The sequence below is a fragment of the Nesoenas mayeri genome, assembly GCF_963082525.1.
Source record: "Nesoenas mayeri genome assembly, chromosome: 18".
NCBI classification, from domain to species: domain Eukaryota; kingdom Metazoa; phylum Chordata; class Aves; order Columbiformes; family Columbidae; genus Nesoenas; species Nesoenas mayeri.
Window position 1 is genome coordinate 2464890 of NC_137566.1, and position 19399 is coordinate 2484288.

At 51.3% G+C, this 19399-nt stretch overlaps 1 protein-coding gene across 4 annotated transcripts in view; it reads right to left on the reverse strand.

The window, feature by feature from the left end:
• Positions 1-370: 370 nt before the first annotated feature.
• RABL6 (RAB, member RAS oncogene family like 6) overlaps positions 371-19399 on the reverse strand; it is a 61279-nt gene continuing 42250 nt past the window's right edge. For 3 of the 4 annotated variants that reach the window (XM_080356124.1, XM_080356123.1, XM_080356126.1), the window contains 7 exons: positions 17658-17823; positions 7821-8033; positions 6834-7179; positions 4896-5067; positions 3139-3188; positions 2435-2606; positions 371-687 (listed from right to left, as the gene is read on the reverse strand). In XM_080356124.1, the coding sequence (XP_080212250.1) occupies positions 605-687; positions 2435-2606; positions 3139-3188; positions 4896-5067; positions 6834-7179; positions 7821-8033; positions 17658-17823 (1202 nt within the window). In that variant the 3' untranslated portion in view covers positions 371-604. Of the gene's footprint in view, positions 2607-3138; positions 3189-4895; positions 5068-6833; positions 7180-7820; positions 8034-17657; positions 17824-19399 lie in introns of all 4 variants that reach the window. The other variant, XM_080356125.1, reaches the window with a different exon arrangement.

Genomic DNA, 19399 nt, shown 5'->3' on the forward strand with positions numbered 1-19399 from the left:
GTGAGCTCCCGCATCTGCTTTTCTCTTTTAGAAGAGTATTTTGGACACAATGACTCATCTTCACTTGTTTTTGCCTCAGCTCCTTGCTCTGACAAGGAACACAAGCCGCAGGGAGCGTAAAGGCTCCCACAGTGGCCAAATCTGGTCCAGGTGACATACGAACCAACGCCAGCACCGGTGTCTGCAGGGGCCTCGCTGCCTGTACAGCCTCCTGCTAACCCAGAGCGGAGTTTGCAAGGGAGCAAAGCTGAGCAAAACCATCATGTGTGTGAATCAACAGCTCTCCCAGGACAGCTCTCAGATTTGGGGAAAGAACTCATGGGTTTTACATTCAACGTTTTGTTTTTTGGGAGGGATTTTTAATTCAGCACGCTGTTCCACGAAGCGTAAGAATGCAGCAGCACCAGGAGGGGGCAAGCGGGCCGTCCTTCTGCGAAACAGCCCGCGGGACACGCTGCTCCCGCGCCCGGGCAGACGCTGCGGTGGAGAAGAAGATGTGCAGAGGCAGTTGTACAACAGAGCTTTATAGTCAGAGTGGATTGTACCAGGTTTTTTCGATGCAAAATGGAACATGACCCAAAATCTTCCCGGAACCGAAGTGCTCTCAGGAACACAGCCAGCTGAGGCTCCAATGCCTTCTCACGAGAGGCCGCAAACCGGTCGCATCCCCATCCGCTTGGTCCTTCCCTGAAGTGCAAAGTCTGAACTGTCCCATGCGATTTCCCTACAGTCTTATGTGAAATGTAGTAATGCGCAGTAGGCAAACGCTAATGGCAAACAGACCTCAACAATGTACTGCTCATGCAGCAAAAAAATCAGTTTGTTTTACAGGGAAACAGTTACAAGTGCATTTTGGGGGCTGGGAAAAAGAAAATTGGACTAGATAACCACCTGCTGTCCAAGGCAGCTCTGGAGTGGCTAACGGATCAAAAGAACACCTTGCTTTATAGGGATGGAGAAGGAAACCCCAGTTCACATTTCATGGTTGACATTTTACAACAAAACGGGGAGAGTGAGAACAAAATCAAACCTCAAATCAACCTGCAAGCAACAGGGTAACGTAACACACACAGCCTGGAGGGAGCTTCACCATCTGCGCTGCGAAACGGACACCAGCACCAGAACAGAACGGGGTATGGAGAAGGAACAAGCTCCATCAAGCACAGGGACACTGAGACACGGGTACGCGTGATGGGCTGCGTGGTGGTGCCCATCCAACGGCCAGCGGCGCTGCGGAGCCGACACCAGCCATCCACGGGTCTGAGTTCAAAGCACAAATGTCAAGGCTTCCCAAAGCGCCGGGACAGGAGGGCTGCGCGCCGGGCAGCGAGGGCGGCGTGCTGGCTGCCGGGACGCTCGGCCCGGGAAACGCGGCTGCAGCAGCCACAGAAGCCGGGCTGGAACGGCGCTGCCAGAGCCACGGTGCTCATCCCCCCCAGTGCAGAGGGGCGGCCGGTGCTCTGCAGCCTGACTGTAAAATGCCTGAGAAGCAAAGCCTTGCCATGCTAACACTTCCCTGTAGACAGTTCTGAAGCTCTGGATATCTTCATTTCCACGTGAGAGTCATGTCCCTGAGAGGTATTGAAGGGAGGGGATTCTAGTATATGCAAATTCAAGGGTGGGAAATGCAGAAAAGCACTGATTTTCCTCTCTCTTTTTTCAGGTTAGCTTTGCACTTTGCATTGTTTTCCCAAACTGCATAGCAGCTTACGTGTAGTGTCTGAGACACTGGGGCCACGGAAATCAATGGGGCTTCATGAATTCCAACAGCAGCACCAGTGAGTGCTAATTAAGCTGCTGTGCAGGAAGGTCCCATTCAAAGGACCCCAAAATCACACGCACTCTCTCTCACTCTGGCCCTGCGGCTGCTGTTTTAGAGAGCTGTACCATAGCATGATCTGCTTGATTTAACGCTCATCAGCTGCTGGGTGGAGCAATGGCCAATACCACCTTTCTCATTAAAAAAATAGGAAGGATAAAAAGTTAAAGACTTGAGACAGGCGAGCACGATGCGTTCATGCAGCATGTTTTGTTGCACTCCTTTAGCAAGACAGGAATTTCAGGTGTGCAGGAGTGGAATACAGCGGAGGGGAGCGGGAGGCAGGTCCCCTTGGCCCCCATGCGCCACCAGCTGCCCCGGGGGGCATCCTGGAAGGAGAAAAACCAACAGCCTGGAAACTGTGTCCTGAACATTCCCCTTACTCAAGTACATCTCAGCTGGATTTGCCTTGTGTAACAAATGCACCAGAGCAGCACACACAGATGTGAAGCTTTCGTTTTGCCAGCTCCGTTTTGACAGAATATATGGCAAATGGGCAAAGCTTTACACATCTGCACCTGCCCTGGTGTGACTCGTAAGAAAAGATGGAGACAGCCACAGAGAAGAGTCCGCTGCACACACAGGCGCCAGCCTACAGCTCCTCATAGTCCCCACCTCCTCGCGGCTTGCTCACGCTGGCTCCTCCTCCGAGAAAAGCCTCCAGTTCATCTATTTCGTTGGTTTTCTCCTTGCTCTTCTTCTTTTTTTTCTTCTTCTCCTCTTTGCTCTCCTCCTTCTCTTTGCTCTTCTTGTGTTTGCTCTTCTTTTTCACAGACTTCTCCTCTTCCTGCAAAATGAGAAAAACGTTGTTAGTAACTCCTCAGAGCGCGCCAGTAACCCAGCACATACCACCCGAAACTGAGCACCTCGCTTGGGGTGAAGCATCTCCTACCAAGGCGGGCTTGGAGCTAATTCCTGAAGACCCTTCTGTGCGTTTGGACAGAGAGAGGAAGGACCATCTGGTTTACCCGCGGCTGACAATGCCACAGTACTGGACAGGCAGAAATGTCGAAGCCCAAGCCTCGCGCAGGCTGGGGGGAGGGCTGCTGGGACACCCCTCTGCGTGCAAAAAGTCACGGTGCTACCAACAGGCTCAGCCTGGCAGAGACGCACTGCTCCCTTTAGTCCTGCATTTTACAAATTCACACGCCGCCTTTCCAAAATTCAGCTGTTCTCCAGGCGTGATGCTGTGCAGAGCCCGGGAGGGCAGACTGGCCGCAGGACGGGAGAGGCTCCCGGTACACAGTGCACCGCACACAGCCGCCTCTCCTCAGCCGGCAGATAATACGGCAGAACAGCTCTAAGGAATTAAATAGTACCTCTTTGCTTTTCTTTTTCTTCTTCTTTTTCTCCTTAGAAGCCTGTTTATCTGTTCAAACAAAAACAACAACAACAACATTGTTTTTAAACAATCGAACCTGTGAGAAATGCAATTCTGCCCTGTTCTGATTTCTGAGAGCAAAATGCTCCATCCTGGAGCCCCGTGCAAAGGCAACCCCAACTCCTCCGGCCAAACTGCGGCATTCGGAAACCAACACAGGCCCCAGCACCCACACCCTCGCTTCACCATATACACCTAATTTAATTATGAGCATGGTATTATCTATATCATACTGTGTTATCAATGCTGACATGGGTGGTCACTGTACCACAGCTACTAAGAAACAAATCCAGACTGGGTCCAAAGGCCAAACTGGGGACCAGGTTATTATTTCCAGAAGTGAAGAAATGCTCCTAGGAACCGTTTCCCTCTGAGCACTAAATATTCAAAGGCAGTGAAATCCTAGCGGGCATGGCTTGTGTTTCGGCAAGCGGAGCTGGTTATGGCAGAACCACTTGGGACACGGGAGTGACCCAGATGCCGTTGCTCACACTGGGATGGGAATGAGATCCCCACGAGGTGAAGGCTCAGTGCCGCAGCCCTGCTCTACGGGGCGGCTGCTTCCGCTGGATCAAATGAGTCCCAGCGTCCAGCACCGTCAAATCACTTGTCCCAGGTTGGTGGATGACTTAGCTGCTAATTAGACTGCCGAATGGCCACTGCCTTCGCACAAAACCTCCATTTGAACAGGAGAGGATCTACGTGGCTCCTTCACAGGAGGGTTTAAAACTGCACCGTGCTTCACTTGTGGAATTTGATTGTCAGTCTTACCTACACATTCTTCTCCTTGGTTGGTCTGTAAATAGAATTCAGCCATGGAGAAGCCTAATTGCTGGTCAAGTTCCAACTGACTGACTACCCAGACATGTTTTTATATTTATTGCAGAAAGAGATAGGAAGGACCCACATTGAATTATTAAAGCCACTAAACTGAAGTTAAATTATTGACCTGGGCCTCTGCAGATGCACTTCTGCTATTTCAAGCTGTGCTGTTCAGCAGCTCAAAGCGACAAGCCGATGAAGCCATCGCAGCCTGTGACATCTTGCTTACACTTTTGGAACAGCTATTCAAAGAGATCTCTCCCTGGTGCTGCTTACAGCTTTTCCTCCCCTTGAGTCTTTTAACTTCTCATCTTTCATGGTGACATCAGGGGCAGATCTATAGGAAGTCGCTTTGCAGTAATGCCAAAGTGGCAGAAATTATTTGAGTGGGTATGATTTGTTCCATCAGCAGACAGGGAAAAAAAACCAGAAAAGCCCGAGGAACACTGAGGTTGTGATCAGAACCCCGTCTCACCCTTCCCAAAAATAGAAGAGCAAACTGGCAGGGTATGTTGGAGCATTTTGCTCAAATTGATCCAAATTCTTGAGGGGGTGGACACAGCAGTGCTGAGCAGGAAGCCTTATAGGGAAGCAGCTTGTGAAAGATGTTCTGCTGCTTCCAGGTGGGACAGCAAGAGAACACGGCTGATGGGACGGGTAAGCCCTATCCCCCCTTCCTCACCGGGGAAAAGCTTAAAGAAAGTTAGTTATGTTGTGTTAAACCTCATTAAAGACTCACACAGGGCACAGCATGAAGTTACAGGGTATTATATTTAGTGCAAATTGGTTTGCTCGCACCCTGGAACCATTCTGGACAAAACAGATGCCTGACAATCAAAATCAGCAAGAGTGGGAATATGGTGTGACCTTTACCTTCCTCGCTGCTCTCCTTGGGACCAGTTTCTTCCAAACCCAAACCAAAGAGATCCGAGTCATTTTTCAGTTTAAAGGAGTGGACTGTTGGTTTCGCAGGCTGGGGTGGCTTTGCCAATGAGGTATCGTCATCAGATATTTCAGAGAGATCTTCCCGGACTGGGAATTCATCCTAGAGACAAGAAAGGGCAGACAACACAGCCAAGGCTTTCAACCAAAAGCTCGAAGCATTTTGTACACAAAGATGCCAGATGTCAGCAGGCAGGGAGGAGGAAAGGCTGAACCGAGCTGTTACTGCCTGGAAATCAATGCCCTTGATCTTATAAGCTCTATCTATTTCTTGCCCTGGTAAAATGTCTCAGCAGCACCGGTACTGGAAAATGTGCTCTGATAACCGAACATTTGCGCTACCAAAATCAAATTTCTGACGTAAAGGGATGAAATGAGACATTCAACTGCGTTAGCTCAACAGCATCAGCTGCTAACTGCCCTAGAGAGGCACCGCTGCTTTGGGGCAAATCAAATCATTAGGAAACTGAAGCTGAAAACTCAGCTCCAGAGCTGATGGACAAAACCCTTCTCCTGGGGAGCTGCGTGAGGTCCTGCGTGCCAGAGGCAACAGGCAGCAGGGCCAGGGAAACCATCTGTGTTTGCAGAATAACCCCTTCGTAGAGTCAAAAGGGAACGTGCTCCCAGGACACATTTGCACTGTCAGTGTGGCCCAAAAACCAGGGTGCTGGGTATCACCCCAAAAATCCTCTGTCTCTGCATGATGGGAATGGAAATGAAGTTTCATGATGTTCCGATGCCTGCCAGCTGATCCTCTTCACAACTTGTTAACTACTCTTTCTTCATACGCTCCCCGCTGCCCAAACCCGGCCCCGCTCTGCGCTGGAGCCCGGCAATGCCCCCTCCTTGCTCGTGCTGCTGGTTTCACTGCTTTGCTTGACTGGTAACCTTGAACTTGAAAAGCGTTCACAAGCCGTGGGGCAGCCCCCCGGCACTGTCGCAATGGCGAGTTCCTTCACAAATCCTGGTTCTCATCCTCGCATGCTAAGACAAGTAAACTTGCTGCAAATACTTTTGCTTTTGTATTAAAGTGCCAGGAAAAGCAGGCACTGAAACTGCTACACAAATGGAAAATTCCTCAATAAACAGTGTGACATCCAGGCAAGGTCAAAGAAACTGGGACAACTGTCCTTCCTGCAGGATTCTGGAATGATGCAAACACATAAACCAGACCAGAATAGCAGCTAACCCAGACACCGGTTGAACCCCTGAACAGCAGGGCCCACCTCAGATCACAGTTTATAGAGATTGCTCTCTGGCTGTGAGTGCAGACCACTGAAATCAGGGACATCTAAAGCCAGAGCAGCAAGTTCCTACCAGCCCAGAGAAGGGGCTTGTGTTTTCTTTAACGCACGAGGGGCGCGGGGGGACAGACCCGCAGGCGGCACCGGGATGTACAGCTGCCCTGGCTGCGCTGGAACAGCCTTCGCAGGCAGATCTGCCTATGTCAGTACGGACATTTGCCAAGCAAATTTTGTTACGGCCTTTTGACTGCTGGATTGACTGTAGGGAGCTCACTTGTTCTCTCTGTCTGGCATGCACAGGCTTCTACATACTGATCTTTGGGTGAAAAACCGCTACACTTGTATTTCATACCTTCCACACCACTGGACTGGCTGTGCTCTGGACTTACTGAGAATAAAGAGCACATCAAACCCGTAAGCACAAACCTTGTTGCCATGTGGCTTCACCAATGACAGCACTAGCGCGTCAGTGCCTGTATCAGTCTCCCGGGGTTGCTGAGCGCCTGCCTTGCTGCAACCGCCACCGGGAGATGGGGGAGCCGGCGAACGCTCTGCGCAGTGAGACGCCTCAGCACCTCATGCTCAGCTTCGCAGCAGCGCACAGCGAGTCATGCACGTTATTTACCATTTTCTTCTTCTGGCTGTCAGAATCCTCGCTTTCGAAGTCTGGGTCGTCCATAACAAATGAGAGCATCTGAGTGGCTATTGGTCCCTCTTGGTCACTGTCAGACTCCTCAGGCTTTTCCTCTTTGACCACTTTCTGCTTGAGAGCGTGTCCTTTGCTTTGGGAAGTGGCCTTTGGGGCCTGCGCTGCTGCTGGGCTGGTGGCAGCAGCCGGCAGGCCAGTGTTGAGCTTGCTGCTGCTGTTTCTGTCGGAGCCAGAACGCGGAGGTAAACTGTCAGGAGGCTTCGGGTCGGTTGCTTTGGTCAAAACTGTTTCACTCTGTGGTTTCAGAGAATTTCTGGAAGACCTGAGAAGAAAGAAACAAATTGTCAGAGCCTGTCCACACCACCACTCTGTGAAGCAACGCACAAACACCACTTAACAGCTGAGCCCGCCTCAAGGGCTGCAACGTGCGCCTGGACAGGAGAGGTGGAGGTGTGGTCAAACACACACCCCTCCGAAGCCGAAGATGGTCCTGGGCCCTGGGGATGCTGCTGCACAGGTGGCTGAGCCAGTGGGCCACACCTGGCTGTTACCCACCCGATACGCTATGTGGAGAACCACGATCCAGTGCATCGTTCCCCAGCACAGGGTGTGGGGAATGACTGACGCTCCCTCACGACAAGATTTCGCTCCTCTGTCCTCCTCACACAGCTACGAGCAGACATTCAGGAGCTTACAGCCTCTTGTCTGAACTTGAGAAAAACCCTGGGCCATGCCCGAGCAAAAACGTCCCAGAGAGCACAGTGCTCGGGGGCAACGCTGCCGAGGTGCGGTGCAGAGAACGCTGCACAAAGCACTCCCACCTAAAGAGAACCCGGCCCCAGGTGAAGGAGCAGGCTGACACAGACACCAACATCTCCCAGAGGTCACACACAAGCCAGCGGCAGGACCGAGCGAGGCCCAGGTTTGCCAGCACAACCCCACGTTTCAGGCTGTGCTTTGTACCTTTTTTTCCCCTGCTCTGTGTCGATGTCTTCATCAGGTATGAGTACGATCTTAGAGTCCTTCACCTCCTCTTCTTCCTCACTGGAGAGGGTGATGTTCTTGCTGGGCACCCGTTCTGCTGCCAGCACGGCTCTGCTGGGGATTTTGTCATCCAGATCCAGGTCATCTTGGAAACTCGCCACCATGGGGTTCCCTCCGGGTGCGTCTCCGTCGCTGCCAAACAGACAATGATCAGACACGGCACCCCGGGCTGTGCTGGGACAGACGTGTGTCCCCACTGTCGCTCACCTGGCTTTTCCGGCCAACTGCAGGGTCAGTGTCCCGGTGGCTGGACACCCACACCGCCCCATCTCCTCACCGCCCCATCCTCTGCATCTCCCCATCCCCTGCACTGCCCCATCCCCTGCACTGCCCCATCCTCTGCATCTCCACATCCCCTGCACTGCCCCATCCCCTGCATCTCCCCATCCCCTGCATCTCCACATCCCCTGCATCGCCCCATCCCCTGCATCGCCCCATCCCCTGCACCGCCCCATCCCCTGCACCACCCCATCCCCTGCACTGCCCCATCCCCTGCACTGCCCCATCTCCTCACTGCCCCATCCCCTGCATCTCCCCATCCCCTGCACGGCCCCATCCCCTGCATCTCCCCATCCCCTCACCGCCCCAACCCCTGCACGCTGCCCCGGCTGTCAGGGGCCATGAGCCCTGAACAAAACAGGCCCCAGAAGGACATGGCACAGAAAATAAATGGCTGGCAAAGGTGAGCTGCAGTGCTCCAGAGCAGCCCGTTGCTCCAGCTCTATCAGAACATCTCTGGTCCAACACGGGAGGATCAGCCAGTTAAATCGTGGGAACTGCTCCCTTAATCCCCACAGCCTGTAATTAAACCTGATCATACGCTGCTGCTGCTACAGGAATTCACCTGCAGCTATCAGCTTCCTGGAATGATCTGTTTTCCTTGGTGCTTGCTGAAGAAGGCAGGTGCCCCCACCACAACCGTGCTTTAACATCCCCCAAATTAAATTAACCTGAGGACACACGTTCAGAGACAGGAGTCTGTCAGACTCCCTGGACTAACACAGTTACATGTTCAGAGGCATCTGAAATTACCAGCTGAGGATGTTTGTCTGGGACTCACCAATTTTAACACTTGCTGAAGGATTTGCTCATGTCAGGAATAAAGAGATTTCCCCAGTCTCAGCTGATGAGCCTTTGCATTACCTTTCCTCATTCTATTTGTTTTATCTGCAACAGATATCCAGTTCCTTCTTGAAAACATATATGGAATATTCACTGTCCTTTTAATGACTCAATACAGATTGTATTGTATTGCTTTTATTATCAAGCAGAGACAAAGAAAATGATTATAGCTTGGAACAGATCAGATTTCAGAGGCACAAAAGGAATCACAAACCCAAAAAATCCTTAATCAGAAGAAGGTGGTGTTGCCAGCCCCCAGCACACGGCCAGCACTGGCGGAGGCGGTGGAGGATGCTGTGCTGATGGGAAGGGAGATGCCGAGGCCCCGATAGGGAAGGGAGATGCCGAGGCCCCGATACAGCCCAGCTGACTGCACTACTCACTCTGGCTCTTCTCAAGGCTAGTTACTGCCTTACAAATTAGTTCTGAAGAATTAATGCACCTTCCAACCCATGATGTGGTTACGTGTGACACAGGGGACACCACGCGTACCACACCGGGTGCAGCACATTGAGAGCGATTCGATCAGCGCTTGTCTGGGTCAGTGCTGAGCCCAGTGCGAGTGTCCAGTCCCTCGTCCCGCTGCCGGCGGGGATCCCTCTGCCTCCGGAACCCAGCGCGCAGCTCCCAGCTAAAGAGGCAGGATGCTGAAGAGCCTCTTCACCACAACACTGCTGCTCTCAGGCCGAGCCAGAATGCAGCCACACAGCCCGTCCCACACAAAGGAGAAGAAAACTGGTGCCCAGAACAGCCTCCAAGGCTGGAGGAATTACAAGTGAGTGTTTTCTGAGCTCTGCAAAGCACTGGCAGGGTTTCCTCTTGTGATGCACTGAAAAGAAAATGGAGCTGCATCCTAAAAACGGCAGGATGTTATTCTGAAGTAGTGACACTGCATTTCTTTAACACATCACTGCTCTATTAAGCACAGGGACTCTTCAGAGGTTGCTGCCACTGGCACTGTCCTCCTACTGCACACCACACGAGACCTGCAGCCTTTAAAGCCATCCGAACAGACCATCCGTGTGCACACACACCGCACAAAGTGGGTCATCTCCCTTTGCAGCAAATACACTGCCTCCATCTACAGCTTCCACACAAATTGTTGAGCGACAGCTTAAGAGCAAAGCAATGGAGTGAATACACGTCAGGAAAATCACTGCTGCAATATAAACAAGGTCTGACAACGCAAAATGAGTATCAGCTTGTGGTCCTGAGGTTCCAGCTGGAAGGAATTCAGATCATGCAAAAACAAGCACATTGCACCACTCTCTCCAACACCTGACGTGCTGCCAAGGCTGCGCTAGTGATGAGCCAACGTGTTCGCAGGCGCAGGTACCCACCAAAAATGACGACGCTTGCCGGGGTCTGCGCCTGAGCTACTGAGCAAAGAGCTTGTCGGGGTTTCCTCAGTGAGCTGTCTGTCGAGGACACAGAATGGCTGCTGGTGATGAAACAAATCCTGCTGCAACAGGAGCACCCGGTCTGAAACCCCGACTGACCGTGCTGCACCAGCCCTGCCCCACGGGCAGCCAGCAGAGTCCTCTGGCCACATCGGTTTTTGGGGCTAGAGAAAGAGGAAAAACCCAAACTCTAATAAAGTAGATAAGCTGAGGGACTCATATCCACAGGATGAGCCTGCACGGCTATATTCAAGATGGGGATCTTCTAGTGCAAACCAGTGTCCTCAGCTTCCCTCTCTTGGTCTAGTGCAGCTGGGGAATGCGACATAAATCCCAGAAGCCACCAAACTAGAGAACCAGTTCAGAGTCATTCAGATATAAGGACAAGGAAATCTAATCAACGTTAAAGACAAATGTCTAGTGATGCTGGGAAGACAGAGCAGGAGCACTGCTGGGTACGGCACGGCTGGTTTCAGACACCTGCAGCCTCCGGGCCGGCCGAGGGAGGACGGGAGCCCACGCGGAGCCAGAGCAGCTCCTGCAGTGTGGTCACACACACACCGGCTCAGGGCACCTGGCTACAGAGCAGCAAATTGGGCTCTGAAACAGTGAATTGAGAGACTGAACTGCCTTCGTAATTAACCAGTAAGGAAACTGATTTGGGGAGTTCTTTTTATTGCAAGCTAGAGAACCATAACGTGTCATTAACCAAAACCCAAGACTCCATTAATCTCTGTAGATCTGTGCTGGGATTTAGCTGCAGCAACACCAAGAGACGTCAGTAAGCGCCAAAAGTCTCGGCAGCTGTCTGATCCTTGGGAAGCGCGGCCCTGTTCCATGGCACGAGCGCATTCCTCACCGCTAGCATGCGTCAGAGGAAAGCGGGTTTTTCTGACATTACTGCTCCATGTCAACTCTTGCTCCATTGTTGAGAGATTTTACGGAGAAGGGAGTGGGAGCTCACACAACGCCACCGCAAAAACATTAAGAATTCCCTACGTCACTAAAACACACAACGAAATACCAGACTTCGCAACCTCTTTCTGAAGCTCAGGAAAGAAAAGCAAACAAGTTCTTACAAATGGAAGCAAACAGAGCCCTGGGTTCAGGAAGCAGCTCAGTTACACAGCACATCACCCTGCTTCCAACAATGGGAACGAGAGCTTCCCCTCCTCCCCAGGAGTTGTCCTTATGTGAGAGCTGGGAGCTCCGACTGCGGATGGATGAGCCAAGCGAGAGTTACGGGAGAGGATTCGAGAGGCCAGGTAAAGGTGACACCAGTGTGTGTCTGCTGCAGGCTCCTGGCCAGGAAAACAAGGGGATCCGGCCTTCTATAAAAAGACAAGAGCAGCCTCATGTTCACAGGCCCTGGTCCTCACTACTTCAGCCACCCCCATGTCTGCCGGAGGGACCTGAGAGCAAGACATAAGCGATCCAGGATGGTCCTGGAGCGCACTGCAGATAACTTCTGAGCAATACAGGAGCCAACAAGGAGAGGCGCTCTGCTGGACCTCCTGCTCACACAAAGCCAGGGGCTGCTTGGGAGGGTGAAGGTCAAAGGAAATCTTGGTGGAGCTGAGGATCCTGAGGGCGGGGAGGAGGGTAAAAAACAAGCTGGACTTCAGGAGAGGAGACTGTGGCCTCTTCAAAGATTTGCCTGGAAGAACCCTGTGAGATTAGGCCGTGGATAAAGGTAAGGCCGTGGAGGGAAGAAGATCTCAAGAAATCTGGTTAATATTCAAGGATCACCTCCTCCAAGCTTAACAGCGGTCCATCCGATGTGTAAGGAGTCAGGCAAAAATGGATGGATGGTCTGCATGATGAACAAGGAACTCCTGGACAAACTCCAACGAGGAAAGGAAGCATAGAGGGAATGGATGCAAGGACGGGCAAGCTGGGAGGAATACAGAGACATTGTCTGAGCAGTCAGGGATGAAATTAGGAGAGCTAAAGCCCAAAGGGAATTGAATGTGGCCAGGGATGTCAAGGACAATGAGAAGGGCGACTATACATACATATGTGACGACAGGAAGACTAAGGAAAATGTGGGCACATCGCTCAATGAGAACGGAGACCATGGAAAAAGCTGAACTAAGTGCCTTCTTTGCCTCAGTCCTCACTAGCAAGACTGGTCTTCAGGAATCCCAGAGACCAGAGGACTAATACAGAGTAAGGATGTACCCTTAGTGGAAGAGGATCAGGTCAGGGATCCTGGACAAAGCAAAACTGGACATGCATAAGTCCGTGAGCCCTGATGGTGATGCACCCGTAAGCACTGGGGGAGCTGGCCGGTGCCACTGCAAGGCCACCCTTGATAATCTTCGATCAATCACAGCGACTGGGAGATGTGCCTGGAGACCTTCCCGAAGAGGAAAGCAAATGTCACTCCTGTCTTCAAAAGGGGCAAGAAGAAGGACCCAGAGAACTACAGTCCAGTCACCTTGACTCCTGAGAAGGTGGTGGAGCAGCTATTCCTGCAAACTATCTCCAGGCACATGCGTGACAGGACAATCATCAGGAGTAGTCTGTATGGATTTACCGAGGGCAAGTCGTGCTTGATCAACTTGGTAAAAGTCTATGATGCGATAACTGGCCTGGTAGATGAGGGGAGAACAGTGGATACCCCATTCAGTAAGGTCTTCGGCACTGTCCCCCTAAGATCCTCGCAGGGAAGCTGTTGCGGTACAGGCTGGATGAGCAGTGAGGTGGACTGAAAACTGGTTGAATTGTCTGGGCCCAGAGCGCGATGAACAGCAGCACAAAGTCGAGCTGGAGGTCAGTGCCCAGCAGTGTGCCCAGCCACAGATCATAGAACACAGAACCCCTTTGGCTGGAAAAGACCCTTAAGATCACTGAGTCCGTTAACCCAACACTGTCCTGTTTATCAGCTTCACTGATGACCCAACGATGGGGCAGGTTGTATCCTCAGCAGATCTGCAGATGACACCAAGAGGGAGGAGGACTGATGCCCCAGAGGGTCAGGCTGGAGAAATGGCCTGACAGGAACCTCCCAAAGTTCAACAAGGGCAAAGTCCTGCACCTGGGGAGGAACAACCCCAGCGCTGGGGCCACCCAGCTGGAACACAAGTGGAACATGAGTCAGCAAGGTGCCTGTGCTGCAAAGAAGACAAATGGTACCCTGGGCTGCATTAGGCAGAGCATCGCCAGCAGGTCAAGGGGGGGATCCTTCCCCTCTGCTCAGCACTGGGGAGGCCACAGCTGGAGCGCTGGGTCCAGCTCTGGGCTTCCCAGTACAAGAGAGACATGGGTATACTGGAGAGAGTCCAGTGATGGGCAAATAAGGTGATAAAGGGACTGGAGCATCTCTCACATGAGGGAAGGCCCGCTCACGAGAGCTGGGGCTGCGTACCCTAGAGAAGACAAGGCCTGGGGGGATGTATCAGTGAGTCTAAATACCTGAAGGGTGCAAAGGAGATGCAGCCAGGCCCTCTCCAGTGTTGCCTGGTGACAGGACAAGACACAACGGGCACAAACTGAAACACAGGAGGACCGCTATGAACATCAAAACCCACTTTTTGCATGGAGAACTGCCATAGGTTGCCTGGGAACTTGTGAATTCTGCATCCATGGAGATATTCAGAAGCTACCTGGACATGGTCCTGGGAAACCAGCTCTGGGTGGCCGGGTGGGAGTAGATGACCTCCAGAGGTGCCTCCAACTCCAGCCATTCTGTGGTTCTGTGGATGCCACTGTCTCTGCTCCACACACGAAACGCACTGTGCACTAAGGCATTCTCACATGAGCTAAGTGCAAGACCCTTGACAGCCAGGTGATTCCTCCTGTTTGAGTAAGAGAAGTATCTTCACAAGTTCTCAATACACATCCCAGTCTTCTGCCACATCTCCAATGGCTTTTCAGTTTCTGAGCTTACACTTGGTTGCAGCACAAGCAGAAGAAATGCTGGCAAGCTGTGTAAGATTAGCACTCAGATGTCTGCTTAAAAATGCTCAGGAGAGCTCAACACATCTTTCTAGTATGTTCTCAAGCTTTGTTCCTCACTCAGATGCAAGGGGAAAATAGCTTCCAGTATTTCATTGTTTAAAGCCAATAAAATCTCCATTAGGTTTCAGTGGTTTCATTGAACATTTTTGTTCTTTAGGTCAGAGACAAATTTCTGTAGCAGTAGATTCTGTTGCGCTACAACCACCTACTCACTGCAGTAGAAGCTGATTATTAGGGATGGTGCTTATACAAGTCTTGTGTTGCTCCTGGGTATCACGGGGTTGTAACTGGCACCCTGAAGGAAATCAGTTATCGCAGGTGATGGTCAGAACCATATCTACATCTCTGAATTTCAGCACATCTGGTTTATTGTGGTAGGGCCTTTCTGGCAAGAAACAGAAGGTAAATTTGCCAGATCACTGAGAGAATTGTGTGAAGTACATAAAAACCAGAGCAAGACATGGATGCCAAGCTACAGAGAAATAATGAGCACCTGAATTTGCAGGGATGTGCTGCAAGGTCTCCTAGGGAAACAGAGCTGGTCAAACTGCAGGTGGTCCCCACTGTCAGCAAAGGACGATGCTGTGAACAAGTGTCCTCTCAGCCCCGTGAAAGCCCACAGGTCCCTCCTCATTCTGCCCCCACCAGCTCATGTGCACTGGGAGGCCACAAAGCCAGCAGGGCACACAGGGCCAAGAACAGGACAACCCTACAAACAAGGAGCAAGGCCCTTGCACACCACTGTTTGAGATGTTTAACACTCATTTGCTTCCAACACTGATGTTCTGGAGAAGAGAAGCCTTTTTAAAGCATCCAGCGCTGTACCCACAGGGAGAGCTGCAGCTGAAGAGCTCTAAGGGCGCTCCAGGACCCGTCCTTCAGCAAACCCAGCAGGTCGGGTTTGGCTGTCCTGACATTTCCTTGTTAAACAAAGAACAATATCCCAGCTCAGCCACAGCCGCGAGCAAGCAGCTTTGTAGGCTGGCGTGCTTATAACAACCCCCACTTTTTTCCCTTCTTCTTTTTTTTTAAATAAAACATCCACGTGTTCTACCATCACAAGGGATGATGATTCAGGCTGACCTGCATTAGACGGGCATCAAGCCTCACATACAGCACTGACTTAAAGTTGTGGTTGAAACAGAGAACACTGAATCATGACAAAGATGTCAAAAGATGCAGAATCCACCACATTCACAGATGTACTGTATCAGCATTTCATTACTCTCCCGGTTAATCCAGTGTTGATGACAAGAGGCAGCAGCAAGGACTGTTCTAAGCAGAGGGATGCCTGGGAGCAAGCTCGGGTCACCTCCTCAGTGACAGTGACAGTCTGCTCTCAGACAGCTGGCTGCACGTCCCCTTGTCTGAGCTGCTCAGTGTACACAATCCTTTTTCCCTTTTTTTGGTTAAAAAACATCAAAGCCACAAAAAGAAAGAAAAAGAAAAGAAAAAGAAAATCCAGCCTAGAACATAAGCACAGCTCTCTGCCTTTTGCAGGACAGAATCACAGAGTCACAGAATGGTTTGGGTTGAAGGGACCTTCCCAGCTCCCCCAGTGTCCCTCTGCCATGGGCAGGGACATCTGCACCAGCTCAGGGTGCTCAGAGCCCCGTCCAGCCTGGCCTGGGATGTCTCCAGGGATGGTTCATCCACCACCTCTCTGGCCAGCCTGGGCCAGGCTCTCACCACCCTCAGGGACAACAATTTCTTCTTCATGTCCGGCCTGAATCTCCCTCCTTCAGTTTAAACCATCACCCCTTGTCCTATCACAACAGGCCCTGCTCAAAAGTCTGTCCCCATCTTTATTCTCAGCCCCTTTTAAGTCCGGAAAGGCTGCACTAAGGTCTCCCCGGAGCTTCTCTTCTCCAGCTGAACACCCCAGCTCTCTCAGCCTGTCCCCAGCAGAGCTGTTCCAGCCTCGGGTCATTCCTGTGGCTCCTCTGGCCCCTCTCCAGCAGGTCCATGTGTGTCCTGTGCTGAGCACCCAGAGCTGGACCAGCACTGCAGGGGGGGTCTCACAGAGCGGGGCAGAATTCCCCCCAAATCTGCTGCCCACGGGGCTGGAGATGCAGCCCAGGACACGGGTGGATTTCTGGGCTACAAGCACACATTGCTGGCTCATGGCCAGTCTCTCGTGTCCCAGCACGCCAAGTCCTTCTAAGCAGGGCTGCTCCATCCATCCATCCATCTATCCATCCATCCATCCATCCCCAGCCTGGATTGACACCCGGGATTGCCCCGACTCAGGTACAGGACCTTGCACTTGGCCTTGTTGAAGCTCATGAGGTTCACAAGGAACCACTTCTCGAGGTTGTCCAGGACCATCTGGATAGATCCCGTCCCTCAGATGTGTCACCTGCACCTCTCAGCTTGGTGCCATCTGCAAACTCACTAAGGATGCACTTGATTCCTCTGTCTATGTCACTGATGAAGATATTAAACAGTACTGGTCCCAGTACAGACCCCTGAGGGACACCAGGCATCCCTGATCTCCATCCAGACATTTAACCACTGATCACCACCCTCTGGGTATGACCATCCAACCAATTCCTCATCCATGGAAAAGTCCATCCATCATATATGTATCTCTCCAATTTAGAGAGAAAATGTTCAGAAGGAACAGGAGAAACGGACAGAGAAGAAGAAAGGTCTCCTCTAAGACTCTCCTGAAATCTGCAGGCAAGCATGCAGGGACACTCCCAAGGGAGCGTGATCCTCTCCATCCTTCCTTCCAGAATCCCAGTGAGCCACGGAGGGCCTCCAGGACTCCTCCAACAAACACAAACCCCTTTATAATGACTCATGAATGGCACTACCAGGCCACATGTCAACCGTGGCCATAGTCTGGCCATGCTTTAGGCCTCTGCAACAGGAAAGTATTTATTAGGCAAAGCATAATATCCATGCAAAGTGCATTGAGTTCCAGAAGGAAAATATCTCAAAAGTTTCAGCATGTTTGGCCAGAAGCGAAATCCCTTCTTGACCCAAAGCCACCGAACGGTCTAACACTGAGCATGAAAGCAAGAATGCACAACCAGGAAGGTGATAACCAGCTTTTACTGCTGTTCCTCATTCCCAGGGAGCAGAGTGTAACATTAAACAGGAGACAGTGAACACTAGAACCGGCTATACCATAGCCTGAAGGGCTCAGGGGCAGCTAATTGCTCTGCAATTACCTCCTGGACAGCTGCGACAGGTCAGCCAGGCCCAACTCACCGCTCGCACTGCATGTGCAGCTGTGTCTCTGCCTCCACCCTCCCCTCCTTACCTTTCACTATCCACACGGTGTTTAGTCTGCGGTTTCCCTTTGTCCTTCTGTGGGGCTGGGTCTTCTAGAAAGCTGTGGTCCAGGTTGTCATCAGGAACAAAGTCCTCCACGCTCTGCACTTTCGCAGGGGCTTCAGGATGGGGAGCAGGAGAGGCAGGAGCAGGATCTGCATGACCAACAGTAGCTGTAAACCACAGGGTTCACCACAAACAGGTCAGAAATTCACTTTGTACAGCTCCATCCTGTGCGGGGTGGCAGCAGCCATGGACCCTGGTACCCAGCAGGGGAAGAGGAAGGTTATGAACAGGATACTCAGACCAGGCTGGAATCCCACACGAAGGTGCTCGCAGACCACGCACGGCCGCTGCGGTTTGAAATGCACCAGGCTGACCCAGGCTGCTAAATAGCCTAAAAACTCTCCAACCTGGAACCGACTGCTCTACAGCAAGCGCTACAACTGCCTGCACCACAGCCAGACTCTGCACCTCTGCTGCCGCGCTGCTCCCGCCTGACGGCCCTTCGCTATTCTCTTACCTCTTCCAGACTGTTCGGTTCACCCACTCACCTCCTCTCGCTTTTTCAACTCTAACTCAAGGGCAGGATTTTCCACACTCTGCTGTACCTGCCCTGTGTAACTAAAAGCTTGAGCAAACAGAGACTCGTTTCAATACAACGTATTTGTACAGACACCGTTACCCATCTTCACGGTATCAGGATGAAATCTCATAAAATTAGCATAACCAAGAAGCCTAAAGCAATTAACCTTCTCGGAATTCGCGATGTTCAACCTTTTCCTTCTGCCCAGACAGCACGTCACCTCTGGGCTCTTTTCTTCTGGCTGAACATGTTTCGTATGGATTTTTTTTAGGTTTTTCTCTACTAGTACAGCTTCCCAATCACTTTTGCACACAAATAACACTATTGCTAATGCCACAGAGTAGCGTTGGTGTAAGAAAACACACAGCCAAAAGAATTACTACTGCAAGACTTCAAGGGAAAGCTTAAATAGCAGCTCCCATAAAACACAAGTATTCCTTTGTGACGGTGATTTTTCAACCGCTTTCCAGTTAGCGAATCCCTAGCTGTGTTCCAGGAGAGGTGCAGACACTTGGCACGCTACATAAACCCAATAACACTGACAGATCGGCTTTTCCTTGCGGTCTTTTGTAATCCTCCTAAAAAGCCCCCTTGAGATAGCAGAACTGCAGGTCACAAGCCTGAAACAGCTCTCAAGGTGTTTTATTTCAAAAAAAAAGAACATAAAGAAAACAAACCAACCCCAAAGATTGTAGCACTGGTAGCAGACTACATCTTTTTTCTACATACCAATACCACAAAGGGTTTTTTATCGACAAGGGATTTCTATCATTTGCTCTTCTTTGTTTGTTTGTTTGTTTCTGGGTGGAAAGAGTCACCAAAACCGGCAATGGGGGTACTGTGTCATACCTGGTAACGGATTCAGAACATTGTGTGCAGATCTAAAACGGAAAGATTTCAACATCTGAAACTGCAAACTGTGTTCTCGGCACCTCCTCCTTTCTTTCTGTGGGTGTCTCAACAGCCCTGTGAGCTTGAGGGATGGAGGGTTGAGAGGGAAGGTATTTCCAACGGGTGATTCAAACCATGTCACGCTAATGATTTTTAGGCAGTGCCAGCTCTGCAGCTCCAGCTGGCTTTGCAAAGCAAATGCGACAGGCAAATTAAGGTCCAGATCAGTAAAAGCGCATGCAGCAAAACCCCCG